Raw genomic sequence first — 27,639 nt, forward strand, 5'->3', positions numbered from 1 at the left:
AAACCAAAAACCAAGGACTAATTAGCCTACTCTGCTGTTTATGAGGACGACTGATTGGGCTCATTGCGTCGAGTTGAATTTTTTTTAAATGCTGCTCTTGGAGTGGAATTCTTTGAGCACTACAGAAAAGTGCTTTTTGCACATTGTGAACAATGTATGCAATATGCTTCATTTGCTATAGGCCACTTTTTTTACCCCGTTTTCTCCCCAATTTCGTGATGTCCAATTGGCAGTTACAGTCTTGTCCCATTGCTGCAACTCCCATACGGACTCGGTAGAGGCGAATGTCGAAAGCCATGCGTCCTCCGAAACACAAACCTGCCAAGCCGCGCTGCTTCCTGACACACTGCTCGCTTAACCCGGAAGCCAGCCGCACCAATGTGTCGGAGGAAACACCGTACAACTGGCGACCGTGTCAGCGTGTATGCACCCGGCCCACCACAGGAGTCGCTAGAGCGCGAAGGGACAAGAACATTCTCATGCAAGAAACCCTAGAACCACTCCAATTTGCATTCCACCCCACAGATCCACAGATGATGCAGTCTCTATTGCACGCCACACTGCCCTTCCCCACCTGAAAAGAAGGAACACCTATGTGAGAATGCTATTCATTGACTACAGCTCAGCCTTCAACACCATAGTGCCTTCAAAGCTCATCAGTAAGCTAAGGACCCTGGGACTAAACACCTCCCACAGCAACTGGATCCTGGACTTCAATGACAGGCCGCCCCCAGGTGGTAAGGGTAGATAACAACACATCCGCCACACTGATCCTCAAGACAGGGACCCCGCAGGTGCGTGCTCAACCCCCTCCAGTACTCCCTGTTCACTCACGACTGCACGGCCAAGCACGACTCCAACACCATCAATACATTTGCCGATGACATAACAGTGGTAGGCCTGATCACCGACCACCATGAGATAGCCTATAGGGAGGAGGTCAGAGACCTGGCCGTGTGGTGCCAGGCCAACAACCTCTCCCTCTACGCGATCAAGACAAATGAGATGATTGTGGACTACAGGAAAAAGAGGACCGATCACGCCCCCATTCTCATCGATGGGGTTGTAGTGGAGCAGGTTGAGAGCTTCAAGTTCTTTGGTGTCCACATCACCAACAAACTAACATGGTCTAAGCACACCAAGACAGTCGTGAAGCGGACACGACAAAACCTCAGGAGACTGCCAAGATTTGGCATGGGTCCTCAGATCCTCAACCTTTTCTACAGCTGCACCATCGAGAGCATCCTGACTGGTATGGCAACTGCTCGGCCTCCGACCGCAAGGCACTACAGAGGGTAGTGAAAACGGCTCAGTACATCACTGGGGCCAAGCTTCCTACCATCCAGGACCTCTATACCAGACGGTGTCAGAGGAAGGCCCTGACAATTGTCAAAGACTCCAGCCACCCTAGTCATAGACTGTTCTCTCTGCTACCACACGGCAAGTGGTACCGGAGCTCCAAGTCTAGGTCCAAGAGGCTTCTTAACAGCTTCTACCCCCAAGCCATAAGACTCCTCCTGAACATCTAGTCAAATGGCTACCCAGACGATTCGCATTGCCCCCCCCCCCCCCCCCCCCCACCACCACCACCACTGTCACTCTCTGTTGTCATCTATACATAGTCACTTTAATTAACTCTACCTACATGTACATACTACCTCAACTAACCGGTGCCCCTGCACATTGACTCTGTACCTGCACCCCCCTGTACATATTATTTTTTACTGCTCCTCTTTAATTACTTGTTACTTTTAGCTCTTATTCTTATCCATATTTTTTGAAACTGCACTGTCGGTTAGGGGCTCGTAAGTAAGCATTTCACTGTTGTCAGCGCATGTGACTAATATAATTTGATTTGATATATTGATTACCTATGACTATTGTATGCTCTCTCTCTATTTCATGTACCAGACTGGTCTATTAATACAGAACAATAACACACATAAATCATATTGCAATTTATCCGGCACAAATAAAAATGTGTGCATGCATACTGCTTTTTACGGCTGGGTGTTTATTGAGGCAAGAAGTGTGTGTATGTGTGTGTGGGGGGGCATCTTTGTGTTGTGTGTATGTGTGCCTGTGTGTGTGTGTTTGTGTGTGTTTGTATGTATGTGTGTGTGCTGCTAACATTCCTGCTACGTGTGTGTGTGTGTGTGTGTGTGTGTGTGTGTGTGTGTGTGTGTGTGTGTGTGTGTGTGTGTGTGTGTGTTTGGTATTAAACAGATTTTTAATAGCACCACCAACACTATTTCACATTTATTTGTTTGAATTTTGATGTGTAACTTCTCAAACAAAACGAGATAAAAGACCAGAGCAGAGAGAACATATTGACTATTGAAATATGCTTCTCATGTTCCATTGTACCGATCTGTGTTTTTCTAAAATTACGTTCTGGTCCGTAAAATATAGATATGCAGTATAACAGAAAAGGTAGGAGAGCCTGTGGTTATTTCAGGGAGCCCAGAGAAACAATTAAACCATATTTATCAGTGGGCACATCTTCCTGAAACACATTCCACACCTCCCAAGGTGCAGGTAAAACACATTAACTGGAAAACCTTTGAACCCTCAGTGTCCACTTTCATATCACAGTATTTTAGGTGGGTCTGGGGAGCAGAATGCCTGAAGAACCAATCCACTGAAATCTATTTAGCAATTTTTTTTGGTGTGTTTCATTTCTATTGTTCGTTTGTATTATTCATTTACATTTTGTGTTTTTATTAGCTCTATTGTGTCTCTGTACAGTATCTCTCAACATTCTTATCAATGGTTTTCTCCCTAGTCCTTCTGTAGACAAATAGGTCATACATAGATAGTCCCCTATACACTGAGTATACAAAACATTATGACAGGCTGACCAGGTCACTTGTTAAATCTACTTCAATCAGTGTAGATGAAGGGGAGAAAACAGGTTAATAACCTCTAGTGACTCCCCACCCCGCATGCGGGAGCGTAATCATCGCCTGACACTAATTAGCATAACGCAACGGACATAAATATTCCTAGAAAATATTCCTATTCATGAAATGAAATATATTGAGACACAGCTTAGCCTTTTGTTAATCACCCTGTCATCTCAAATTTTCAAAATATGCTTTACAGCCAAAGCTAGACAAGCATTTGTCTAAGTTTATTGATAGCCTAGCATAGGATTTTGTCCAGCTAGCAGCAGGTAACTTGGTCAAGGAAATCAGAAAAGCAATCAAATTAAATCGTTTACCCTTGATGAGCTTCAGATGTTTTCACTCACAAGACTCCAAGTTAGATAGAAAATGTTCCTTTTTTCCCAAAATATAATTTTTGTAGGCGAAATAGTTCCGTTTGTTCTTCACGTTTGGCTGAGAAATCGCCCGGAAATTGCAGTCACGAAAACGGCGAAGAATATTCCAAATTAGCTCCATAATATCGACAGAAACATGGCAAACGTTGTTTATAATCAATCCTCAAGGTGTTTTTCAAATATCTATTCGATAAAATATCCATCGGGACAATTAGTTTTTCAGTAGGACCGATTGGAGTAATGGCTACCTCTGTATTGTACGCGTGAATCTCTCTGGGAGCATCAGGTGACCACTTGCGCAATGTAGCCGCTTACTGGTATTCTTCAACATAAATGCGTAAAACACCTTCGAAAATACGGAGAAAGAGTAATCTGGTTGATAGCCCATTCACTGCTCAATAGGGACGCACTGGAACGCAGCGCTTTCAAAACATGAGGGACTTCCGGATTGGATTTTTCTCAGGCTTTCGCCTACAACATCAGTTCTGTTATACTCACAGACAATATTTTTACAGTTTTGGAAACTTTAGAGTGTTTTCTATCCTAAGCTGTCAATTATATGCATATTCTAGCATCTTGTCCTGACAAAATATCCTGTTTACTACGGGAACGTTTTTTCCAAAAATGAAAATACTGCCCCCTAGTCACAACAGAAGGATTTTCAAGCCTTGAGACAATTGAGACATCAATCAATCAATCAAATGTATTTATAAAGCCCTTCTTACATCAGCTGATATCTCAAAGTGCTGTACAGAAACCCAACCTAAACCCAGCCTAAAACTCCAAACAGCAAGCAATGCAGGTGTAGAAGCACGGTGGCTAGGAAGAATGTGGTAGCAGAATCAGAATTAGTTAGGTAACATTAATAAGATGTTTTATTTATATAATAATGCTTATGTGAGATATTTGTCATTAGGATGTCTTCTTTTTGGATGATACTGTTGACAGTTTGCAGTTATCCGCCCAGAGAGGGGAGAGGTCAGGTTAGTCTTATCTGTGAATGTGTCTAACTATTCCTAAACCATGTGAAGGAATGGCGTGATTAAAGGGGAACCAGTTAGTTGGCTCCACAATGTCTGTGTGCCAGACACTCCTCTCCATGAGCTTGTCCAGGAGGGGTTGTATTTTTTATATGGGAGTATCTAGAATTGACAATTGATATATGCCATTGGATGCGGTAATGTTTTGGTACTATGTTGTACCAAGAACGAGAAGTAGAACCTTGTCTAAGATAGCAAACTGAATGATAATTTATAGCTAATGCTGTCTGGCTATGGGATACTCCTCTCTCAAGTAAAGTTATTCCTTTGTGAAATTTTCCTAAGACCTGTGGTTTGTCATGTCGACTAGGGGGTTGATCTTTGCTGTAAAGGATCTCAGTTGCCATTATGTTGACACTCTCAGATAATTAATTTATAGACACTGAATTGACCTGAGAGTCACACAGCTATGGTGAAGCTCATATAATTAAAGATATACTTTATGATAACTCTGACTTGTGTGTGGTTTGCTCTCTCATGATTTTGGTAATACGGGAAATTTCCATGACATTTGGCGACGAGGAAGGGATGTGAATCTTCAATCGTTCCTGGCAATCTAGGTAAATAAATTGTGCACGAGGGATCCCTCAGACTTGGGATCTTAGGGAAACCACACTTCGGGAACGAAGCAGATGGACCAACCTTTGATCTGAGAGGAAGCGAGCCGAGTGGATACCACATCTCGAACTGAGTTTTTTTTAAAGAAAGAGGTGAGCGAACCACACACACTTGAAGTCGAGTTTTTTTAAATATGCCCCTGTTACGTATACTGTGAGTGTGAATTCCTTTGTTAGGAGGGCACCTTGGAGGCGTAAGCAGGGCTGAGTCAGAGGAGAGTAATCTGAGAGTTTGTGGACTCAAAGATACTCTGCCACTGTCCGGTTGCGGGTGACCAAGAGCTGTCCTGACACTGAATTGATCACAGTGGGGATTGGTGTGGTCTGTGGGGGTGAGGGGCCAGGGTGACTGTGTGTTCTGTGTGAAACATGGTACTTGGTGAAGCCCTATTGGAAGAAGGACCTCATTCTGTGTGTCTGTGTGATTGTCTAAGTGACCCTCAGAAGTGGTGAATTCCAATTATTTTGAATGTGCTAGCCAGGTATGCCCTGGGTTACTCTCTGTGAGTATTTTGTTATGGGATCAATAGGTAATATTTGTAGGAGCGTTCTGTGTAAGCGGGTTAGGTTGACTCTGTGTGGGTAACCTTTCAAGTATGTTCTGATGTTCTGTGTGAACGTCTGACCAGTTCTGTGTGAACATCTGACCAATCCTGTGTGGGTGATCCTTAAAGTTCTGTGTGAGTACCTAAGATTTCTTACGTTTTATATGGATTCTGTGAATATTTGAAATGATGATAAATTGTATGTGTATAATCAATTACTAGAGATTTGATAAAGTAATGCTGAGAATATAATTAGATACAATTTAAACCACCCATTCGTAGACGTACGTAGGTTTTGAGTTGGTATCTTTAATGAATAATTTGATGAAGATGAGGTTTTAAGCACTATTAAACTATTCAACTAAATCTAGGAAATTGAGCTCTAGAAACTGATTAGAGTGTGTCCACTTTTGGTTATTATACCCTAACGATGGAACTATAAAACGCTTATTGGATTATCTCTGTCTGGGTACAACATTTGAAATAAAACTACCCTTAAGGTCTGAAAATGTTTTATTTTTTCTTTCCAGTATGAGAGGAGTTGCGGGATTTATTGAATAAACTGTTTTCTATAAATTAGAGAGAATTAAGAGGGAATCTCGACGTAATTTATAATGTCGTAACAAAGCCTAAGGTTTTCCATCAAACGAATTATCATTGCGTGACTAATGTGATGTAGTAAAGTAATTGAAATACGTTGCATGAGTAAACAATCTACTTTTATTAAAAGGCGCAAGATCTGTTTCCTAGTCTATAAATGTAGATTTTATTCTTTGATTGCTAATCTATTCATTTGGCATGTGAGAATCATAGCTGGAATAACGCTTGTACATTTAAACTAGGGCTATTTTCTGGGAATTGCCGATAGTGACGTGTCTTTAATAAGACATAAACTGAGTGTTTTAATAGCTTGTTTGGTTCTAATGTTATAAGGGATACATTTGACTTTTTAATAGATTGTTTTGGTTAAATTGAAAGACTAATTCATTCAACTTAAAATAATAGCGAAGCAAATTTTGATGCAACACGGTGTCTGTTCACTAAATGATCTGCTGGAATAATGTATTGAGAATTGAGTCGTATTTAAATGACTGTATCAATAGAGGAGACAGTTACCTAAATTAAAGAAATTCTAAATAGTAGCGGAGAGATAATGGCGATAGAGTGGTGCCCACCGAAATGTTTTTCATTCTTATAGATTGACTGACACATGTTATCATTTTGTCGCTGTGTGTGTTATTTTTAAAGTCTTGGACATTTCATAAGTGTGAAGAAGAAAGAGAAGAGAAAATTATAAAGTTTGGTTTTAATCTTACGATACAGGTAAGGAAAAACGTTGAAATGAGGGTTATATTTTTGTCCACTGGGAAAAAACGGAATAGGATATCTTGAGCTGAAAGTGATTCAAGTGTGAGTAAGGAAACATTGTGATAATGTATTCTGATGGTTATTGAGTCTTGGTTTGATTGTTTAGGTAACACCAGTGAATTTGAGCAGGAAAGTTCATGTAGTCTAACATTGTAATCTGTTTCCATTATGTGGAACAATGCCTGGACATTTAGAATCTTGAATACAAGATAGGAGTCAGTGTATTGAATAAGAATTTTTCCAACTCAGGAGCTTATGCTTTCTATAGCTATTGGGTTTCCTATCAAGTTTGAGAGCCTGTTGGCAGAAGACTGAATGGGTATTAATGTTGAAAAGCAAGCTTGGGCCAAGGTAGTATGTTAAGTGAGGGAGTATTATAGATTTTAATTATAGTTTTGTTACCTCTATAGTCAAAAGCAATTGCATATGTTTTGGGAAATTAGCTAGGTTGAATTTGGTTATTTGAGTTACCTTTTTTATTTGCTTTTTAAAAGAGAGGTTGGAATCAAGTATGATGCCTTGGTACTTAAAATCAGATACCACCGGGAGCTTTTCCCCTGATACATAGACATCTGTCTCAGGGGCATCAGTTGTTGTTTTTTGAGGAACATGCAGACTGTGTTTTATTTTATTGAGATGTAAACATGAGTCTCTGAGCAATTTTGACATCTGAACCATTATACTAGTGAATTCTTGTGTGGTTTGTTTATTTGTTTACTGTTTATTGTTGATTTTAGGTGTTGATTTAACTTAATTAAACGTTGTATTATCTGATGTGTTTGAGTAGAATTCCTTCTTCTGGGACGGATGGAAGTTATCTAAAATATGTAAGTTGAAGGAGCCATGGGAGAACACGTCTACATTTTTATTAAATGCCTGGGATTAAATGACTGATTCCTTACACTAAGAAATGTACTACATTTGCAACAGAGGAAAAAAATATTACATTTACATAGTAATGATATCAGGATAATTGTAGGGTAGCATGTTCACTTAAGCATACATTATACATTGATGTTGATTAAAATGTATGTATCATGATTTGAGGTACAGTGGAATTATCATTAGGTTTGGTTTATAGTTCACTTTTGAGTTTCTGAATCGATGTAGTATAATGAATACTAACGAAGTGTTTTGTGTTTTTTCTGGGAAAATGGGTGTTTATTGTCTCTCTCTCTTTGAAATGCTTCCTGGGACTATAATCTTGGGGAGAGTGAGGGAGATTGAGGCCATAAACTACCAAATTGAAAAGGACCTGGAAGTTTTTGTTTTTACCTTAAGGTTTGCAAATACACACACTTAAAACATTTGTAATGACTATTTGTTGGTGTTTTTAAAATATTATGTTTAATTTGTTTTTTATTTCCTTTGGGTTTGGTGAGTTTTTATTTTCTGAGTTTTAATTAAACACATTTTTTTTAGATAAAGTAATGTTCTGGGAATCTAAGATACAAGCAAATAGGAAATAATTGACTATTTTTTCTAATTTGTCTAATTTTGGAAAAAATACTTATTTGAAGGGATTTGTATGACCTATGACCTCTATAATGACCTTCCGTTGTGGCTTGATCACCCGCATTGGAAAGCAATTTGGATAATGAATTTATGGTCATTTGTAATACTGATTTCAAGGTAATTTGTGTAACTGACAAATATGTTTGAGTTTATAGTTCTTAGACATATTAACTAAGGGTATGCTGCTTTAATTATATTTTCCTATGACCATATGGGTTAAATAATTTCTCTTTGTGGAGTTTTTTCAGTTTAGTGATTTTAATTTGATTAGGTTATTTGAAATTTTGTTGTATTTTTTTCCAGTAGTGTTTTGTTTTTTACATCACCCACAGATGGGGAGATATGTGTAAAAAATGGGGGAGGATTCAGTTTTTTGAGCTTTTTGGATTGAAGTTTATACACCTTGAGTGATATATGTTGTGTTTGTTTTGTTCTATTCCCGAGGGGATATAGGTCTAACTTCTTGATCCTTGCCTCTACGATGGAGTTGACAGTGAGATGGGGAGTATAAGCCAAATTGAAAGAATAGTTTCAATAGAATGTGTTGTTATTCTCTTTGAAATATGTTTAGATATGTGTAATAAGAATAATTGGTAAAAGTAATCATTTATCATGTAGTTAATGAACTGAACTAAACTGTTGTTCTGATCTGTTATTTCGAGGTCATCATGAAAAGTGACATCAGACGGTATCTTAATGCATGGACGAGATAATTGGACCGAATAGTGTGTGTACCTCAAAATCCCCTCTAACTGGCTGAAGAAGAGTGACAAAGGCGTTGAATAAGGCCCTTCCGAACCACTTCTACCAGGAGAAAGGAACCAAGCCAGAAATCGGTGTACAGTATCAGATCGAAGCTATCAACTGCTTTTCTTTCATGTTTCTCTCAGGAGTGTGAGAGGAGCCCACATGGAGTGAGCATGGAGAGAGATCTGTTCTAACCTTTTCTTATGATGCTGGTTGACGAATGGACAAGACATAATGAGTGGTAAAGATGAGACATTGAAATTGGGACATTATCATGGGCCATCCACTTTGAACTGTAAAGCTATCTGAAGAAGAACAAAAAGGACGCCAGAAGAATCAGTGCCTGAGAGAGGGGGTTGGTCAACTGTGCCAATAAAATTGTTTAGACTTTTGTGGTATCAGGTTGATTGTAGAGGTCTACACCATGTAAGAATAATTGGTCAAAGTAATAATTTATGATGTAGTTAATGAACAGTCCTCTTCTGGCTGTGCCGGGTGGAGATTATAACAGAACATGGCCAAGCTGTTCAAATGGGGCGGCAGGGTAGCCTAGTGGTTAGAGCGTTGGACTACTAACCGGAAGGTTGCAAGTTCAAATCCCCGAGCTGTTGTTCTACCCCTGAACAGGCTGTTCCTAGGCCGTCATTGAAAATAAGAATTTGTTCTTAACGGACTTGCCTAATTAAATAAAAATAAATAAAAATGTTCATAGATGACCAGCAGGGTCTAATAATAATCACAGTGGTTGTAGAGGGTGCAACAAGAGAGACTCTGGCCCCATCCAACATTATCCCCGGACAGGGCTAAATCAGAAAGATAGGCAGGAGCAAGCCCATATAATGCTTTGTAGGCTAACAGTAAAACCTTGAAATCAGCCCTTGCCTTAACAGGAAAAAAGTGTAGAGAGGCTAGCACGGGAGCATTGTGATCACATTTTTTGGTTCTAGTCAAATTTTTTTGTGGTATCAGGAGCACCAACTGAAGTTTATTTAGTATAACCTAGAAATGACAAAAGCATTTTTAAAAATGTCTGCATCAAATTTGGACAGAAAGTTTCTGATTTTTGCAATGGTAAAAATCTGTCCTTGAAATTGTCTTGATATGTTCGCAAAAGAGATACCAGGGTCCAGAGTATGCCGAGGTCCTACACAGTTTTATTTCAGACGACTGTTTTGTCCGAGTTTAAAAGTAACAATTTGCCGCCATCCACTTTCTTATGGTTGAAACACCGTCTTCCAGGGAGGGCAATTTGGGGCTTCACCATGTTTCATCAAAATGTACAGCTGTGTGTAGTCCCCATAGCAGTTAAAGTTAACGTTATGTTTCCGAATGACATCACCAATTGGTAAAATATAATGTGAAATCAATAGTGGTCCTAAAACTGAGCCAGAAATCTTGCTTGTTTGTAGATGACCAAATACTTATTTTCCACCATAATTTGCAAATAAATAAATTAAAAATCCTACAGTGTGATTTTCTGGATTTTTTTTTCTCATTTTGTCTGTCATAGTTGAAATGATGAAAATTACAGGCCTCTCTCATCTTTTTAAGTGGGAGAACTTGCACAATTGGTGGCTGACTAAATACTTTTTTGCCCCACTGTAACCAAATACTTATTTTCCACCATAATTTGTTTGTTTGGCAATTGTTCTACTAATATGCTCGACAGTACCAGTTACTGATGATTTAGTTAAAGCTGATCTCTGAATCTCTGAGGTGGTTTGGATAATGGATTTCCCACTGAAATTGTTGTGAACTTCAACCCCAAAATCCAATGTGATTACGTTAAATCAACGTAATCAACAAGGACATTCTCTTTTTTAATCCAATTTTTAACCTAAATCCAATGACATGGTGAAACGTTTTGTTGATTTCACGTCAAATTCACGTTAGTTGACAGCTCATCCAAATGTAATTCAAAACTAGACTGATTTCTGTGCTCAGTGGGATGGCTCTACTTCAGTAGCTTCTCTCTCTCTCTTTCTCTCTTTGAACACTCTCTCTGAAATAAACAATACAAATTAACAGTAAACATTACACTCAAAGGCGTAGACACATTTCAAATGTCATATTATGGCAATGTACAGTGTTATAATGATCTACTTCAGTTGGTGCTCTGTTTCTCTCTCTCTCTCTCGCTCTCTTTTTTGTATCTTTCTCTCTCTCTCTCTCTCTTTCTCAGTCTCTATCTCATTCTCTTATTCTCTGTGTGTGAGAAATTAGTCGGTAGCTCAATCCACATTATAATTATTATATGTGTGACAAGGCTTGCTGAGAGAGGAAACATTGTTATTTACTTTACTGCTAGATAATTATTTACTCATCTATGCTCTGAGCACAACACTGGTCTGCTGTCAAATTAGCTCACGGACACTGTCAAACCTTATCCCCAAACTCTATGCTTCCCTTAATGGCTTCCAGTAAGGCACTCCTTTGTAAGAATTAATTCAGACTTGCCAGATAATTTGCTTGTTCATAGGCCCTGTCCATACTTTTATAATGGAAAAATACAAAGCAAGTCCTCCAAACAGCAGAACAAGTGAATGATTAAAAGCATAAAGAAGCAGAACTGTGCTATTCCTACCATGAACTGTGAGTAGACAAATCACCTCAGAGAAATATAGCGAAAGTACTTCAATCAAGTAGGTAGACCCAGGAGAAGAGGCACTCTGCTATTTGTATTGTTTAGGGCAAATCTATTAACACAGGCTGACAAATGCATTTGGTACTGAACAGCTGTGCCCCTATTAGTCCACACTGGAGGAACAACAACCACAGCCCAAACGGTAGCAATGTTAATTAGTGATAGAACAATCATTGTTGTTCCCCTGACCCTCCTCTACCTCCCTGCATCAGCAAAACCACACACAGTTGTTGAGCCAGCCAAGGGAGCAAAGTTGCCCTCCTTGCTGCACAGGTCTGCCAAATTGTGTTAGAGGTTAGTCAACAGAACTACAGTATTTAGTCTGTGGCATGTACTGTGCTAAAGCACTTCTAAAAACTGCAAAAACAAAAAAGCCTGTCATCCCTCGTCTTTGGTGCTCTGGTCTAAACCTCCCATTTTCCCCTGTCACTGTGATCAGCATGATTGAAATAATATGGCTCTTATTCATTTGCAATGAACAATTGTTTATTAATTATTAAACTGAGAAACACCCCCTTGTAAAATATTATTCTATTGCTTCTCATTTTCACATTTTGATGACACTATGGAACAGGGGGATGATTCATGTGCAACAAGTATGAACAACTGTCTGATATGATTAAATATGAAACTCAGCAGATTGTGTTGTGTACATGCCTTGGCAGTTGAAAACAATGTAATTCTGGTTTAAATTATTGATTAAATACTGTGATATAAAAAATTATGACTTGAATGAGTTTATTAAGACCCGTCATTTGCAGTTTAATTGTTCGAAACACTTTAATTAATGTCTCTATCAAAATAAATTGCAAAAGATCTCAGGAAAAAAAGCTAGTCACTTAGCCTACCACTTAAAAATGTATAAAATATTGTTATGAATACAATCTAAGTTAGAAGATTAAACCAAAGCAAGATTGTTATGTTTTCTCTTCTACTTGCTCATCCTTTTGATGGGAATAGGTCCCTGTAGATCAGGCCTGTCTAAAAGTGGACCCACGCACTTGATTAGATGTGTCAGGCAGTAACCGGGCCCTCACAGTGATGCTGCGACCCTAGGGGCCTTCACTCTGGGTTGGTTTCGTCAGAGATGCTGTATATAATGACGAGATGGTCTTGTCTCTGCCCTGACGGGAATTATTGTCCCAGAGGCAGGGAGGCAGGTCTGCTTATCAGTCTGCTTATTGCTGGACAGATTTTGAGGGGAGTGGACCCTCTCGCTTCTCCTCTTCCTTTCTGGTTTAGTGTGTCTGTCTGACAGTAGAATGGAGCTTGATCTGCAGCTGCTATGTTCATCATCACATGGGCTACACACAAGCATGTACAGTATGTCCAATAACTGCTAGTGTGGTGTCAAGCAAAGGAAAATGCACATCAACGTCAGAATTAATTTGATTCTGGCTACTGGCTGCTCTGTTCACCCCCACATACAGTATACACACACATTATCACCACCACATACACACAACATGAACAAAACAACTTAACCCTCTTATTATGTCCATTAACTACCAGTTCTGTAGCAAGGAAAGTAAAATACACAAACTTCGACTCATGATTAGGTGTCTCATGTCATTCACAATTTAAGATCCACTGTAAGTATCCAGTATGAGCTTCCTTTGTCTCAGCCATTAAGCAACAAGGCTTTGCCGTGAGACATAAAAAGAGACTACATGTACGTAGATCGTTTTTTCATTTCAGTTTTTACAATCCTACCCATGTCTCCAACTTTATAATTGACCCTGAGATGCTGCACTTCGCTTCTGAAAATAAGTTACCTGGAGAACAACCCTCATTTCTATTGATCCCTGTTGGGTGAGAATGAGTTATCATTATAGCTTTTGTGGGGAAAGAATGAGGAACCTGCACCACTTTGATTAGAGGATGGATAGGTGTAAAGATGATGATGTTTAGTTCATTAGGATCCCCATTACTTACTCCATATGAAGCAGATACTCTTCCTAGGGTGCACATAAAACGTACAAACAGGCCTACATGACAAGAGTACGGAACTGTAATATACAGGAACAACATAAGATATTACATTAAATTCATAATTTAAAAAATGAATAAAATGCAAGTTATATATAGGAGAGACACCAAGAGACAACAAAAATACTATTTACACGCTATTCATATTTACATATTCATATTATTATATACAGTACAATTAAATGAAATATTTACAAAGAGAGGCACTGTGATACAATATGTTTTTGATCTGCTTTTTAAAGCTGATGATGATGATGGAACACAGACTGTGAAATGACAGTAAATTGCTACCATTAAGGTGTCTTTGTTTAAAGAACGTCTTAAGAAAGTGTCAAATGGAGACCTAAGAGAGATTGCAGACAAAAGAGCTGGCAACATTTTTTGTGGAGCAGGAAATGTATGCAGAGAATTGATTTAATTTAACTAGTCATGGAAAAGTGAATGGTCACTATATTACCAAAAGTATGTTACAATGACGGTGCCACGTTGAAAGTCAGTGAGCTCTTCATTAAGGCCATTCTACTGCCAATGTTTGTCTATGCAGATTGCATGGCTGTGTGCTAGATTTAATACATTTATGGATAAACACCTTCTTTGCCCGCTTTGAGGATAAAACAGTGCCACCGACGTGGCCCACTACCAAGGACTGCGCCCCCCCCTCTCCGTCTCTGTGGCTGACATGAGTAAGACACCTAAACGTGTTAACCCTCGCAAGGCTGCCGGCCCAGACGGCATCCCTAGCCACGTCCTCAGAGCATGAGCAGACCAGCTGGCTGGTGTGTTTACAGACATATTCAATCTCTCCCTATCCTAGTCTGCTGTCCCCACATGCTTCAAGACGGCCACCATTGTTACTGTACCCAAGAAGGCAAAGGTAACTGAACTGAATGACTATCACCCCGGAGCACTCACTTCTGTCATCATGAAGTGCTTTGAGAGACTAGTCAAGGATCATATCACCTCCACCTTACCTGTCACCCTAGACCCACAGCAATTTGCATGACGCCCCAATTGGTCCACAGACGATGCAATCGGAATCACACTGCACACTGCCGTATCCCATCTGGACGAGAGGAATACCTATGCAAGAAAGCTGTACATTGACTGCAGCTCAGCATTCAACACCATAGTACCCTCCAAGCTCATAATTAAGCTTGAGGCCCTGGGTCTCAACCCCGCCTTGTGCGATTGGGACCTGGACTTCCTGACGGGCCTTCCACAGGTGGTGAAGGTAGGAAGCAACATCTCCACTTCGCTGATCCTCAACACTAGGGCCCCACAATGGTGCATGCTCAGCCCCCTCCTGTACTCCCTGTTCACCCATGACTGTGTGGCCATGCACGCCTCCAACTCAATCATCAAGTTTGCAGACGACACAATAGTAGTAGGCTTGATCTCCAAAATGACTAGACAGCCTAGAGGAAGGAGGTGAGGGCACTCGGAGTGTGGTGTCAGGAATATAACCTCTCACTTAACGTCAACAAAACAAAGGAGATGATCATGGACTTCAGGAAACAGCAAAGGGATCACACCCCTATCCACATCGACGGAACAGCAGTGGAGAAGGTGGAAAGTTTCAAGTTCCTCGGCGTACACATCACGGACAAAATGAAATGGTTCACCCACACAGACAGTGTGGTTAAGAAGGCGCAACAGCACCTATTCAACCTCAGGAGGCTGAAGGAATTTGGCCTGTCACCAAAAACCCTCACAAACCTCTACAGGTGCACAATTGAGAGCATCCTGTCGAGCTGTATCACCACCTGGTACGGCAACTGCACCACCCAAAACCACAGGGCTCTCCAGAGAGTGGTGTGTCTGCACAACGCATCACCGGGGGCAAAGTACCTGCCCTCCAGGACACCTACAGCACCCAATGTCACCGGAAGATCATCATTCAGGTCATTGAATGAATGAAGTAACTTTTTAGTTTGAGTAAATCTAATCTATTTCATTTCGGAGTATGTCCTCAAGGTCAAGGACATCCCTTAGGCTCAGGGTAAAATGACAAAGGAAGAGCGAGAAAACAAATTGCAGGAAAAAGAGCTTACAGCTCCTACAGATGTCGGATCTTCATTTTATAATTTTATCAAACAGGAAATGTGAATTATTGTGTGGATCGTAATTAATTGCATTTTTTTTTTGCGGTTGATGCATTTTTTGTATGGCAAATCAAGTGGAAATTACAAACTTTATAAGCATTTTTTACCTTTGAAAACACTACAAGTTTGCATTTCTTGCAACAACAGGGTGATCAATTTAAGATCCTATATCTGTAAATGCGTTAACTCAAGTTTATTTAAAACATTTGGCTCAGAGGTCCTAGAGGAGACAGAAGCACATAATTTATTCTCTTGAGGTTTAATTAGTGTCTTTAATCTTTGATGAAAATGTAAACACACAGAGAAATGTTTGCCTCAAAGACTCAAAGACTCTCTGTATCAATAGCTTATTATGTAGCTTATTATGACTAACGTGTCATTAAAAGTAAATGCTTTTCTATTGTTGTTGTTGCCCACATCTCTTATTAAGTTGAGGACTGGAGAAGGTGTCCAGAAGCATCACTTCAGGATAGGGTTTGGCTTTTTCTATCGTTCGATTGCTTCTCTCTGAGGCAACTTGAAGATATCGCCACTACTTCTCAACACCTTGGCTGGGAGAGATAGGATTTGTTTTATAGGTCCACCGAAATCTTGCACCATTCTTCGCCTAGGTACCAGGGGTAAAACAAGGAGAATTCGAACAGGTGTGGACGTTTTGGCTGTCCCCACAAGGAAAAATGCAATTTTAGGCATAGGGGTTAGGGTTAGAATTAGGGTTAGGTTAAAGAGGGTTTCTGTTAATGCTGGTATCTAACCTTGGGTTGCACGGGCCTATTGCAACTTTCGACTCTGTTTCTATATTGTACATCAGACCGGTAAGGAGAGGGTGATAAAGAACATAAAAGGCCGAGAGCTCCGAATGGTCACCCATGACAGTTCAACAACAGGAGGAAGACATTTTTTAATTTTTTTATAAAGGGGGTGGATCAGCTTTAATATTGAGGATAGATTTTTGCTTCCATCAATGTAATTGTCTGCATCATTTCCAATATATATATATATATATATATATATATATATATATCTACACATACCCATATACATACATATGTCTGGCTCAGGAATAAACATTAATACATATACACATATATATACAGTGGGGCAAAAAAGTGTTTAGTCAGCCACCAATTGTGCAAGTTCTCCCACTTAAAAATATGAGAGAGGCCTGTAATTTTCATCATAGGTACACTTCTACTATGACAGACAAAATGAGAAAAAAAATCCAGAAAATCACATTGTAGGATTTTTAATTTATTTATTTGCAAATTATGGTGGAAAATAAGTATTTGGTCTATTTGGTTACAGGCCTCTCTCATCTTTTTAAGTGGGAGAACTTGCACAATTGGTGGCTGACTAAATACTTTTTTGCCCCACTGTACATATACACTTGTTTTTAATATACCTTTAATATTCCCCGCAAACCCTACTACCCCTCCCCCAATTGGAGTAAACTAATAAACAATAACACTTAGGCCTCTACCTTCAGTTTGTACATACAATACACATTTTACAGACAATCTATTTTACAATAGTTATATTTTGTTTGTTTTTAGTTTGATTTATATTTGTAACTGTGCTATTTCACAAATGTTCTGAACTTATTACAGACCCCGTATGTTTTACATTTGTTATCTTGTTGTTATTAGTCCCACCCTTCAGCTCCATTCAATCCCTCCCATCTATCTCTTAACACCATCCATTTTGGATTTCTATTTTCCATATATTTTTCATCTGTGCTGTGATGCTTCACAAAAGTACTGAACCTTTCTAATCTCAGTTTCTACAGATTGTAAATTAAAGATAAAATAATTACTATATTATTGATTGATCAACTATGACTTTTCAATTCACTCAGTACTGCTATCTGCAGCGTTAGTTCTAGGTAAATGTTGCAATTCTTCAGCCATTCCTGGACCTGTGACCAAAAACGAGCTACATATGGACAGTACCAAAATAAATGATCTAATGACTGTGCCTCCTCGCAGCAAAAGCTGCAGAGCTGGGAAGATTGTATCCCCCATATATATATATAACATTATATTGCAAGAATTTTGTATAATTCAGCTGCTCTTCTCTGGCCTATTGTCCAGGAGGCTTTCATCTCCAGACCGGTGATGTGGAGGGAGGTTGTAGGGTAGTTTTGAAAGTGTTTTACCAGGTCTGTTTGTAATATTTTTTTTCAATTGTGTAGAGGTGCTGTTTGAGGCGTATCACTATGTGACTGGTTTCTCCTATATAAATGTTGTGGCACAATGTGCATGTTACGGCATAGACAATGTTGGTGCTCTGAATGGTCATGAGTTGTGGGATAGGACTGGAGGTTTGTGCATGTCGATTTTGAATGTGTGGGAGTTAGTTATCTATAGTACTGTTGTTCAAAAGGTGGTGTAGGAGTGGGTTAGTTTGAACATTTTGGGGAAATGTATGTTGTGTTTGGGTGAATGCTGCTTTTAAGTCTGGAATTGTTTTATTTTTTATTTCACCTTAATTTAACCAGGTAGGCTAGTTGAGTACAAGTTATCATTTACAATTGCGACCTGGCCAAGATAAAGCAAAGCAGTGCGACACAAAAAATAACACAGAGTTACACCTGCAATAAACAAACATACAGTCAATAATACAATAGAGAAAGAAAAGTCTATATACTGTGTGCACAAATTAGGTAAGATAAGGGAGGTAAGGGAATAAATAGGCCATAGTGGTGAAATAATTACAATTTAGCAATTAAACACTGGAGTGATAGATGTGCAGAAGATGAATGTGCAAGTAGAGATACTGGGGTGCAAAGGAGCAAGATCAATACATAAATACGATATGGGGATGAGGTAGGTGGATGGGCTATTTACAGATGGGCTATGTACAGGTGCAGTGATCTGTGAGCTGCTCTGACAGCTGGTGCTTAAAGTTAGTGAAGGAGATATGGGTCTCCAGCTTCAGTGATTTTTGCAATTCGTTCCAGTCATTGGCAGCAGAGAACTGGAAGGAAAGGCGGCCAAAGGAGTAATTGGCTTTGGGGGTGACCAGTGAGATATACCTGCTGGAGCGCGTGTTATGGGTGGATGCTGCTATGGTGACCAGTGAGCTGAGATAAGGCGGGGCTTTACCTAGAAGAGACTTATAGATGACCTGGAGCGAGAGCATACAGGTCGCTGTGGTGGGTAGTATATGGGGCTTTGGTAACAAAACGGACGGCACTGTGATAGACTGCATGCAATTTGCTCAGTAGAGTGTTGGAGGCTATTTTGACCAGGGTAGGGGTGGCCAGTTGGAAAGCATGGCCAGCCATAGAAAAATGCTTATTGAAATTCTCAATTATTGTGGATTTATCGGTGGTGACAGTGTTTCCTAGCCTCACTGCAGCTGGGAGGAGGTGCTCTTATTCTCCATGGACTTTACAGCAGGATGCAAATTTCTGTTTGAAAAAGCTAGCCTTTGGTTTCCTAACTGCCTGTGTATACTGGTTCCTAACTTCCCTGAAAAGTTGCATTTCGCGGGGGAAATTGGATACTAATCCCGTACGCCACAGGATGTTTTTGTGCTGGTCTAGGGCAGTCAGGTCTGGAGTGATCCACGGGCTATGTCTGTTCCTGGTTCTACATTTGTTCTATGGGGCATGCTTATTTAGGATTGTAAGGAAAGCACTTTTAATAACCATGCATCTTCTACAGACGGAATGAGGTCAATATCCTTCCAGGATACCCGGGCCAGGTCAATTAGAAAGGCCTGTTCTCTGAAGTGTTTTAGGGAGCATTTGAGAGTGATGATATCTACGAGGGTGCCCGTGTTTACAGATTTGGGGTTGTACCTGGTAGGTTCATTGATAATTTGTGTGAGATTGAGGGCATAAAGCTTAGATTGTAGGTCTGCCGGGGTGTTAGGCATGTCCCAGTTTAGATCACCTAACAGCATAAGCTCTGAAGATACAGTAGATGGGGGGCAATCAATTCACATGTGGTGTCCAGGGCACAGCTGGGGGCAGAAGGTGGTCTATAGCAAGCGGCAACAGTGAGAGACTTGTTTCTGGAAAGGTGGATTTTTAAAAGTAGAAGCTCAAATTGTTTGGGCACAGACCTAGATAGTAAGACAGAACTCTGCAGGCTATCTCTGCAGTAGATTGCAACTCCGCCCCCTTTGGCAGTTCTATCTTGTCGGAAAATGTTATAGTTAGGGATGGAAATTTCAGAGTTTTTGTTGGCCTTCCTAAGCCAGGATTCAGACACAGCCAGGACATCCGGGTTGGCATAGTGTGCTAAAGCAGTGAATAAAACAAATTTAGGGAGGAGGCTTCTAATGTTTACATGCATGAAACCTAGGATTTTACGGTTACAGAAGTCAACAAATGAAAGGGCCTGGGGAATGGGAGTGGAGCTAGGCACTGCAGGGCCTGGATTGACCTCTACATCACCAGAGGATCAGAGGAGGAGTAGGATAAGGGTACGGCTAAGGGTTATAAGAACTGGTCATCTAGTACGTTCGGAACAGAGAGTAAAAGGAGAAGGTTTCTGGGCGAGGTAGAATTTATTCATTGCATAATGTACATACAAAGGTATGGTAGGATGTGAATACAGTTGAGGTAAACCTAGGCATTGAGTGACGATGAGGGAGGTATTGTCTCTAGAGACATCAATTAAACCAGCTGAGATCACCACGTGTGGGAGGTGGGACAAGAGTGTTAGCTGAGGCATACTGAGCAGGGCTAAAGGCTCTACAGTGAAATAAGGCAATAATCACTAACCAAAACAGCAATGGACAAGGCATATTGATATTAGAGAGAGGAATGCGTAGCTGTAGCCGACCTGGTGATCAATGAGTAGCTGGACGGGCTGGAGACATGGCGATTCAGACAGCTAGTGGGCCGGGGATAGCAGGCTAGCAGAAGGGCCTTAGAGGGACGTCGCGATGGAAAAAATCTGTTGTTGTAGCCCCCTGTTGCTGTTACGTCTGCAGACCAGTCTTGATGGATCAGCAGGGGTCCGTGTAGTAAATGGGTCCAGGCCAATTGGCAAAATAGGTATAGGAGCCAAAGAAATTGACTGATGGACCAGCTAACAGTCCGGTATGCTCTAGACAGCTAGCGGGCCGCGGCTAGCAGGCTAGCAGATGGGCATTCAGGGGACGTTGCAACAAAGGAGTCTGTTGAAAAAAACCATTGGGCAGATTACGTTGGTAATCCAGTCGAAGGAGTCTGTTTATGTCTGAGAAGGTGCTTATGAGGGGTATAATCTGGGAAGATCTGAGGGTGGAGGACAGGGATAGGATGGGTGGGATAGGGATAGGGATACGGACCCAGAATCGGTAAAGTTAAGGATAGGTGTGGCCTGTTTGTCCAGGTCATGAGTCAGTGCCTGGTCCAGAGTTCTGCAGGGAAAGTTATGGAGGTTAGTGTTAAGTCTAGGGTTAGGGGGATCAGGCAATCTGTTCTGGGTGAGGCCTGCCAGTGTGTAAGGGTTGGGGGGATCAACCATTCTGTTTTAGGTAAGGCTTGCCAGTGTGTTTGCCTTTATGCACCTCAATTAACTCTTTGAGTATCCCCTCTTCCCCAGTGCACTAAAGAGGGTCTGTGTGGCTGAATGAAAGTATTTCTGTTGTGTACATAGTCTATGGAATTGAATGAGTTGTGATTTGAAAATGCCAGTGAATGTATGTTTTGGGTGATAACTGGACTTTTGGAGTAGGACATGTGTGTCTGTGTCCTTGAAAGATAATTTTGTTTGTAAGGAGACTATGTCTGTGTCAGTATCTGGAATTAAAAATGGTTGTGTCCATGAAGTTGATTGTATGTGGGTGGATTACATTTTTAACTGTTTTGGTAGTATGATGGTTATTGAGTATATCAATTAATGTTGTGAAATGTACCAGATGATGTTCCCACACTCCAAAGATATCATCCAGGTATTGTCTATAAAACATGGGACGCAATGGGCATTTAGCCAAGGCGGTCAACTCCCAGTCTGCCATATAAATATTAGCATAGGCCAAAGCAGACCTTTTACACATCGCCGACCCATGAATCTGTAGGCAGTGTTTGTTATTAAAAGAGAAATCAATGTTTCTTAAGCAAAGTTCTAGAAGCTGTAGGATGTGTAAGTCTGGTCTGTCTGGATCTGGATATCTCCGGGGTGTAGATTCGACGGCTGTCGACCTGACAAGATCTATGTTAGTGTAGAGAGAATCTATATACAGTGAATAGGTATGCATGTGCTAGGACTGGAGTGGTGTTAAGTGTGTCTATAAAATGTTATGTGTCCTTAAAGTAGCTAGTGTGCATTAGTGACCTGGGATTGAGGATGTAGTCAATGAATTCAGCTGCTGGCGAGGACTCACTCCCACAGTCTGACACAATAGGTCCTCCCTTCGGGAGGAGATAGAAGAGTCTCTCTCTGGGTAAGTCTAGTCCATCTAGATATTCCTTTTGTCTATGTGTAATATATTTCTTTCCATAGATCTGTCAGATTTTTATTGGTTACTGGATCTGTGTAGAACCAGGGATAGGAGTATAGTGTCATGTGTTAGAGAGCTGGCGGTGGGCTTCAAAGAGGTAATGTTGGTTGTTCATAATAATTGTCTTTGAGCCTTTGTCTGGTGGTTTTATGGTTATATGTTTGTGTTTCCTTAATTAGCTATGGCTTGTCTTTCTTCTAGTGTGATGTTCTGTTCTGAGGTTATGGTGGAGGTATGGAATTCTCTGATGATTTGTGTGTTGGTTTTAATTAGTTTCCTAATGGGTGCTGATATTGTCTGTGATTTAGGTTCCTATCTTGATGGAGCTGTGAATGGTACTGTAGGGTTAGGTAGTCAGATGTATAATCAAAGTGGTCCAATAGTTTCAGAGTTCTATGTACCTGTGGATGTCCCTCTGGAGGTCCCCATTGTCTAGTGCAGTGCTGTAGGGATAAAGGTTAAATGTGGATGAAAGGTTAAGGGTTTGCGTCTTGATCGAGGGGCTGTGATGTATGCATACCCTCCCCCACTATTTTAGCTGTTCCACCCAATGTTTAAGTATTTTCCCCCACGTATTTGGTGTCCAATATATGTATATTGTCTTTCTCTGTGTGGAAATCTGAATGGTGGATTTCTTGTAGGGTGTTGTAGTGTGTGGCGATGTGTGAGTTAAAATATTTCAGCATGATTTGTTGTTTCTCTGACAGGTGGGGTGAGTAATTGATGATGGGGAAGTAAATAGTTGCATTAGGGTACATCGCTGTTGCTTTACTGTGAGGTGGTTGCAGCTGTCCTATGGGTGTTTGTTTCTGTGTTTGATCTTTGTTGTTCAGGGCCAGGGACACCTTGGTGTTGTGATTTGGGGTAGATTTTGTCAAGACCCCAGTAATGTAGTGGAACTGTGCTCCGGGATAGCTATCATTTTGAATGTGTTTGTATGGATATTAAGGTATTCTGCTCAAGTTTGAATCTCCAATGATGGCAATCGGATTGTGAGATTTTATTTGCCAATCATACATTTTTCTGTTTGTCGTATCATGTCTAGTTGGCTGTTACAAGAGTGGGGGGATGGTGGAGGATGTTGGGGTGGAGTGTCTGGGTGAAGGCAATGGGGAGTGTCTCACAGTAGGCTCTGGAAGAACCCTATTTTTTGGACAAAGACTAAGTGGGGTGAGTAGGAGGTATCTGGTGTGTGGAGAGGTTAGTATTGAGGAAGGTTCAGACAGGAAACTGTTGGGATTGGTTTTCCCTTTGTTTTCTCCCATCACCACAACCTTGTCCACCTTTAATCCTTTCTCCATAATCACCACCTCAGAGGGGTTTTGGGGTGTATTGGGTTGGGCCTCTGTGGGAACAGAAGTGGAGATGTTAGTGTTCGAGCCAGAAAGGTCGGAAATGTTTAGATCAGAAAGAATCGCTACATTACTGATAATTGGTGTTTGGGGTGGTTGTGCTGTCTCTAGGGCCACAGTCAATGTGGGGGCATTCTGGGAGTCAAGTTGACTGCAGGGTCTGTGGATCACCTGCGCCTGGACCGTAATGGTCGTAGCCTGGGCCATGGTGTGATATGCCGGCACCATGATGGACTGGAGAGTTGGAAATTCCTCCTCTCTTAGCTCAAAATCTACCACAAATTCATCAGGGTCAGGTAGTGGGGAGGTAATTAACTGGGGGTAGGGAAGGGGACCCCTATTTGGAGTTGGGGAAGAAAACTGTGGTATGTTATCTAAGTCCTTAGCCAGTGTTTACGAAGCTCCCGGTACGGTAGCAGTGCCAGGTGAGGAGCTAGAGTACCAAGCCAAGGTTGGAGGTGAGGCTTGTTTGCTACAGACGGACCTATGAGCTGAAGTTGGTACTTTTTTAATTGCTCCAAGTCTGGGGGCTGGTCGTGGGGCCTGTGCTAAGGTGTTAGAATTATGGTTAGGGTTAGAATAAAGGTTAGGGGTTACGGTTAGGTTTAGGGTTGGGAGTTAGGTATAGTTTTAGGGTTAGGGTTAAGGTTAGGGCTATGGTTAGGCTATGGGTTGAGGTTAGAGTTAGGGTTAGATTTTGGGTTAGGGTTAGGGGTTAGGGAAAATAGGATTTTGGATGGGAATCAATTATTTGGTCCACACAAGGATAGTAATACACTTCTCTGTGTGTGTGTGTGTGTGTGTGTGTGTGTGTGTGTGTGTGTGTGTGTGTGTGTGTGTGTGTGTGTGTGTGTGTGTGTGTGTGTGTGTGTGTGTGTGTGTGTGTGTGTGTGTGTGTGTGTGTGTGTGTGTGTGTGTGTGTGTGTGTGTGTGTGTGTGAAAAGCATGGTGGTGTTGTGTGTTTTGTTTACCTGTCCTTGTGGGTACCAGGATTCCTCACAATGGGTAGTAAAACAAGGACAATTCAGACAAATAACATTTGTTTCCAAAAAATCTGAGGTCAACCACCAATAACTGGTCTGGGGAATACTAAAAGGATGCCATCCCCACCACTAGAATATTGAGTGTTATGGTTTATGGTGTATGGTTTATGGTGTGTGGATGTCTAAGCATAACAATACACCAGCAAAGGCTGTGTGCTATGTTACAAGACATAGGGAGGGAGAGTGACAGACAGACAGACAGACAGACAGACAGACAGACAGACAGACAGACAGACAGACAAAGACAGACAAAGACAGACAAAGACAGACAGACAGACAGACAGACAGACAGACAGACAGACAGACAGACAGACAGACAGAGGCCCTGTTGTGATCAGGTTGAGATGCTTTCAATTGACCAAATGTCAGGTCATCCTTCTTCCACTGAGTTTCTTGCCAATAGCAGCTCAACAAAACCCCTGGCTTATTTCATCTTAGAGGTGCATAGCCTTTATTACTGACCTGGATCCATGGGGGCTGAAGGGTATTGCCTTTTGTTTCCTCTGTCTACATTTGTCACCATAATGGCATACTCAAACTGAGACATAGTGAGTCACTATGATACATGTACCAGGCATACAAGACGGTTAGACGAGAGCACACTATTACAACAGAGGTGCAAAAACAACCTAAGTATGGATATCATTTGGCATTTTCTGAACTTTCTTTTCTTGTTTCTTGAGGAGTTGATTTCTCACTAGTCCTTACTTGGCTCAGGTCTTTCAGTTTCAAACTTCTTAATTGCAGGAATGGGAAAAAATTACAAAATGCAATTACAAAATGCTGTAAAGATCAATGTATCAAACATTTATATACATCTTTGCAAGTAGTCAGCCTGAACCGCAACAACATTCTCAGTAGTGTTTACAGAAACTGTGACTGTGATATGTTGTTGTTTATTACTTTAGTTGAATGCACTGACTGGAAGTCACTCTGGATCATGTCTGCTAAATGACCAAAATGTATATGTATTATATGTGAAAATGAACATACTAAAATGCAAATCACACTGGGTATTATTATTGGCCTTGTCATGGAGCAGAGCTCATTAGAATCATTTTCAGCATGCTTTGCAATTGTTCATTTCTACATATACATTCGTACTTAGTTCATTTTGCAGACACTCTTATCACACCATAGTGCCATCAGACTTCTGATGCCAATGCAGGGTGAAAGGGAGCCACAAAATGTGAATTGGTAAAAAATAAATAATTGGTATAGAAATGTATTTAGTATTTCAAAAATACAAATATACAGCTCTCAAAAGTATATTGTAACAAAATACTTTGGAGTGTAGTTCAGCCCACTGTAACAGAAATGACCAAATACTCAGAAGTAATTGAAATACATATTTAAAATGCATGTAACGGAAATAGTGCCACTCTCTGCTTATTTGGAGTTGTCTGTTGGCATCAATCAGTCTAGTGGTCATGCCTGTAAGCTTTGTTTTATTTTTTTATTTTTTTTATTTAACCTTTATTTAACCAGGTAGGCCAGTTGAGAACAAGTTCTCATTTACAACTGCGACCTGGCCAAGATAAAGCAAAGCAGTGCAACACAAACAACAACACAGAGTTACACATGGAATAAACAAATGTACAGTCAATAACACAATATGAAAGAAGTCTATATACAGTGTGTGCAAATGGTGTGAGGAGGTAAGGCAATAAATAGGCCATAGTGGCTATGTAATTACAATTTGGCAAATTAACACTGGAGTGATAGATGTGCAAATGATGATGTGCAAGAAGATGTACTGGTGTGCAAAAGAGCAAAAAAAGCAAATAAAAACAATATGGGGATGAGGTGGGTAGAATGGATGGGCTATTTACAGATGGGCTGTGTACCGCTGCAGCGATCGGTTACCTGCTCAGATAGCTGATGATATGATTTTGTGGGATACGCTTGCCCAGTTTCTCCCTCTCACAACAACTTCTCCTTTCACGCTGCTTTTACAAGAAACTGCTTCAATTCAGTCGATTGGAAGTTAGATGATGTCCAGGTCTCAAACCTTCACTGTGGGCATTTATGACCTTGAAGTACTTTAACTGTTTATCATTGTTGGCCAACATCACTCTCCTTCCTTCGACTGCTGTTAATCTCTGATATTAGATGCAACAATGCCAAACTTTCATTGATGTGTCCCAGTACCATTATAATTCAATTTGTTTTCTATACCCTTGTGCACAATGATACACTCTTCTTTCTCCTTAATGTGCTCAACAAACTTTAGCATTCACAACTCTTTGTCTTCATCAGGCTTCCCTAGTCTGAGAACATTGTGTAGAAATAATATTTTACTTTGTGAAAGATTGTTTGGTAGCCTATAACTACAGCTAGTCTGAGTATCCAGATCAGGGAAAATGCATGTTTTTAGATGTTTAATCAATTTTTACAAAAATAGTGTAGCTTCCCAAAGATGAGATCATTGTGTAGAGTTTGTTTTGGAGTCTCTGACAGCTTGTATTGTGTGTATACACCCTAGTATTGTAACGGCAATACGAGAAGCGAGAAGGATCGGAGGACCAATGCGCAGCGTGGTAACTGTCCATAACGTTTATTTTAAGATATAAACTGAGCACTATGAAAATACAAAACAATAACCGTGAACATGAACGAAACCGAAACATATGGTAGCAAACATTCACACGGAAAACAAACACCCACCACTCAAAAGTAAAACCCAGGCTACCTAAGTATGATTCTCAATCAGAGACAACTAATGACACCTGCCTCTGATTGAGAACCATACTAGGCTGAACTCAAAACCCCAACATAGAAAAACACACATAGACTGGCCACCCCAACTCATGCCCTGACCATACTAAATAAATACAAAACAAAGGAAATAAAGTATCCAGATCGAGGAAAATCTATTTTTTAGACGAATACTCTATTTTCACTAAAGAGTGTTGTTCCTAATGATCAAATGCTTTAAAAATCTAAGGCTGAT

The 27,639-nt window shown here is 40.6% G+C and overlaps 1 protein-coding gene across 1 annotated transcript in view; it reads right to left on the reverse strand.

Moving 5' to 3' along the window:
• LOC149982629 (uncharacterized) overlaps window positions 1–27,639 on the reverse strand; it is a 229,931-nt gene that overhangs the window by 162,737 nt on the left and 39,555 nt on the right. The window contains exon 2 of the mRNA XM_090242224.1: window positions 14,944–14,961. Within this exon, the coding sequence (XP_090098350.1) occupies window positions 14,944–14,961 (18 nt within the window). The remainder of the gene's footprint in view (window positions 1–14,943; window positions 14,962–27,639) is intronic.

This window comes from Oncorhynchus mykiss, chromosome 7 (assembly GCF_057628025.1).
Source record: "Oncorhynchus mykiss isolate SJ-2025 chromosome 7, ASM5762802v1, whole genome shotgun sequence".
In the NCBI taxonomy this organism is placed as follows: Eukaryota; Metazoa; Chordata; class Actinopteri; order Salmoniformes; family Salmonidae; genus Oncorhynchus; species Oncorhynchus mykiss.